We start from the raw sequence: 2,046 nt of genomic DNA, 5'->3' as shown, positions 1-2,046 counted from the left end.
TGACTCAAAAAAAAAAAAAAAAATATATATATATATATATATATATATATATATTCCATCTAAATTAAGAAATGTGTAATCTAAATAATGCCCTAGGGCATTGGTTCAATGATCATAGCCTAGTGTATGATGTGAAAGTTAGGTGCACATTCCCTTCCATGGACAAAAAGTGCAGTATGTAAGTGGAGAAGGGTACAAGGACAGACCCATTATTCACCAAGTTCCAAACCATGCCTTGATGGTTTGTTCTATGGAAAAATTGCAACCTTGTCCCCATTCCATAAATTGAAGTGATCTACATATTAGGTATCACTGGCATATAAATCTCCTTCTCCTCTTGATATCTACACCCACTGCCCCGCCCTTTTTGTTAATACTTTGACTTCACTCCACCGTTATTCTGCTCCTATGTTCAATAAATTATAGCAACAGCATGGACAATCAACAAGTAAGTTTCTATGTAAGCAAAACTATGCCCTTAACCTGATCATAAATACACCGAGTCAATAAATATACCACTTAATGGATGAGCTGCACTGATCAAAATTATCACTTACATAAACTAGAATTCAAACCAAACATTGTTTTCCTTTGATTGATAAAGATCAACCAAACAACTAAATTTCAACTCTCTCTCAACATAATATAAATGCTGCACTCTAGCTTGATGTATAAGACTTCCTAGTATTAAGAACGTTCGAGTAAGATATATTTCCAGCTAAAATAAATTTCACGTTAGAAAACCTACTACTCGAAAAACTGCAATAACTCTAAATTGTATCAGCCGAAGCAGTATTAATGACACTCAACTTACAAAGCCATGCTTAACCAAGTTTATCACCTTAGTTACTTGACATCCCTTCCCCAATGAACACAACATCCACGTAGACCTACTCGTATTAGTTCACAATCATGAAAATTCACTTCCATAAATTGCTTTTCAATCAATAATTCATGTCGAGTAGAGCTTGTTGTAGTGAGAATTCTTAATTCATGAGCTGTAGGTCATAATGCAGTAACTTAATAAACATTATAAACATGAGTAATTCAAACACGAGCTTAGGTGGATCTTGTATATAAGCAGCATGTGCACCTGTACCCACTATCTTTCAGTGGGAATTTAAACAAGACAAGCAAATTGAACCATTAACATTAAGCTTATGCTTCTAAAACAAAAACATACTAAACAAAACTACTAAAGCTTCAACTTCTACCTCCAATAACCAAAACATTAAACACAAAAAAAAAAAAGTATGCTAATTGAAACACTTTACCTCACAACGAAGTGAACCTCGGACCAAGTTCTGAACATATTCAATGACACTTCGTCTTCGGTTTTCCGATACAGTAGTGGGCTGAACTCTCCGAAGAATGTTCTGAGTGACTTTCTCAGCCACCGCCCACCTCTCAGGCCCAATATCAGAAACACTTAGGTTTGAAGGTATTTCTGGAGAAGACAACAAGAAGGACGGTGACTGTGATGGTACCAACATCTCCTGCTCCTCGACTGTACCGCCGTCGTTTGGTTCCCTAAATACACCCAAAAAATCACAAAAAAATTAAAACTTTGTTATTATCAATTTAATTATAAAACCCCAAATCATTATTTGATGAGAAACTCAGCTGGATTCAATGAAACAACAACTCAAAGTCCCAAAAAAAGAGTAAAGAATGAAAAAAGATTCTAACTTTTTACTCTGAAAAGGGGAATATGGGAGTGATGGAAGAAAAGGGAAAAGATTGAAGGGAAAACAAAAGCCAAAATGAAAGTTGAAATTTCCAAGAAAAATGAAACTCAAAAAACATGAATCAAGAAAGACTAATTTTTCAAAAACTGGGGATTTAGTGAGATTTTAGTAGTTGGTTTTTTTTTGTCCCAGAATCTGTTTTTTTTTTTAATTTAATTTAATTATTTCAACCAAAAACAAAAATGTGTTTTTAAATAGAATTTGCTTTAAAAATGTATTTCTCTAATTTGTAATAATATAATTTTTTTTCTTTTTTTTGGTGTGTGTTGGGGGTTGGGGTCTGGGAAGGAATTAGGTA

At 33.7% G+C, this 2,046-nt stretch overlaps 1 protein-coding gene across 3 annotated transcripts in view; it reads right to left on the bottom strand.

Moving 5' to 3' along the window:
* LOC102589320 (uncharacterized) overlaps window positions 1–1,798 on the bottom strand; it is a 15,057-nt gene extending 13,259 nt beyond the window's left edge. For 2 of the 3 annotated variants that reach the window (XM_006346619.2, XM_015308399.1), the window contains exons 1-2: window positions 1,625–1,798; window positions 1,275–1,530 (exon numbers count right to left, since the gene is read on the bottom strand). In XM_006346619.2, the coding sequence (XP_006346681.1) occupies window positions 1,275–1,493 (219 nt within the window). In that variant the 5' untranslated portion in view covers window positions 1,494–1,530; window positions 1,625–1,798. The remainder of the gene's footprint in view (window positions 1–1,274; window positions 1,531–1,624) is intronic. The other variant, XM_006346620.2, reaches the window with a different exon arrangement.
* Between the last annotated feature and the right edge of the window lie 248 nt (window positions 1,799–2,046).

The sequence above is a fragment of the Solanum tuberosum genome, unplaced genomic scaffold, assembly GCF_000226075.1.
Source record: "Solanum tuberosum cultivar DM 1-3 516 R44 unplaced genomic scaffold, SolTub_3.0 scf00080, whole genome shotgun sequence".
Lineage (NCBI taxonomy): Eukaryota > Viridiplantae > Streptophyta > Magnoliopsida > Solanales > Solanaceae > Solanum > Solanum tuberosum.
Note: the sequence above shows the minus strand (reverse complement) of the source record. Positions and strands in the feature narration are given on the sequence as shown.